Below are 1214 nucleotides of genomic sequence, written 5' to 3' on the forward strand. Positions count from 1 at the left end.
CAGTTAAATTCACTCTATCTAGGAGGCTCAGTTTATATGGATAGTTTTTATTTTTTACAATAACAAGCTGCAATGAAAACAAGCAAAAATGAAATAAAAGTAACAACTTTATACTTCTTGTGTTTTTAAAAATGTAAGAAGTAGAAGTAAAAAGTTGGCTAACAAATAATTACTCAAGTAAAGTACAGATACCCAAAAATTCTACTTAAGTACAGTAACAAAGTATTTGTACTCAGTTATACGACTCTGATCATCAGCAGCTAAAATAAGACATTTATGATTAATTTACTGACTGAAATAAAACTGTAGACAGAACCGAACAAATAAAAATGAGAGATTAGAGGAAAACGTTGCGTTCACTGACCTTCTGAAAGGAGGAAATCCACACAGCAGGATGTAGGTGATCACTCCTGCTGCCCAGATGTCCACCTTCAGTCCATAACTGCAAACAAAAAAAAAATGAAACCAAAAACTGAAGTTAAAGTACAAAATTAACATTTTATTGTTAAATAAAACAGGTCTGACTTCATCTATAGATTTGAAACTGTTGGGATGTTATGAGCCAAATAAAAACAGAAAAGTTGACTCTGTTTCTCTCCTGACCCGGTCTCGGCGATGATCTCGGGGGCGACGTACGTCGGCGTGCCACACACGGTGTAGAGCGGCCCGTCCACCACCGTCGCCAAACCAAAGTCCCCCAGCTTCAGAGACTTGGTGCCGTCTGGATACTCACACACCTGAACAACACAAAGGTTTCAAATCGTCCAGAAAGAAACACAAAACGGTCGAAAAACACAACATTTATGTCAACTGCCTCTGACGGTACAACATGCTGACTATGATCATAAAACTTCTGTTTATACATTAAAACGTATAAAAAAAAATATATAAAAATATAGCATGTACCAGGTGTTTCAGGACACATAAAGCCTGAAATATTTTGTCCTTAAGAACCAGTTTATACCAGAAGGTGGCGCCATTTAAAAATTTAAAAATTAACCTGAGCTCCTTTAACCAAGAGGTACTTAATTATGGAAGACCAAACCTATCATTATTGGAAATGAATGTATAAATATATAACTGGCGTATTAAAATAAATTATAGGGTCAAAAAGAGGTTTGACAAATAAATTATTGTGCCATTAAATCAATTACATCAATTATTTAGATATAAATGTGTATTTACATTTTAATTTTGAAGGATTATATTTTCTC

The 1214-nt window shown here is 34.3% G+C and overlaps 1 protein-coding gene across 1 annotated transcript in view; it reads right to left on the minus strand.

The window, feature by feature from the left end:
* Positions 1-364: 364 nt before the first annotated feature.
* The window catches only part of LOC106527574 (serine/threonine-protein kinase DCLK2), a gene marked incomplete at its 3' end in the record, with an annotated part of 18979 nt that continues 18129 nt past the window's right edge, over positions 365-1214 (minus strand). Inside the window, 2 exon segments of the mRNA XM_014022497.1 lie at positions 365-442; positions 604-737. Coding sequence (XP_013877951.1) covers positions 365-442; positions 604-737 — 212 coding nt within the window.

This window comes from Austrofundulus limnaeus, unplaced genomic scaffold (genome assembly GCF_001266775.1).
Source record: "Austrofundulus limnaeus strain Quisiro unplaced genomic scaffold, Austrofundulus_limnaeus-1.0 Scaffold332, whole genome shotgun sequence".
Taxonomy (NCBI): Eukaryota; Metazoa; Chordata; class Actinopteri; order Cyprinodontiformes; family Rivulidae; genus Austrofundulus; species Austrofundulus limnaeus.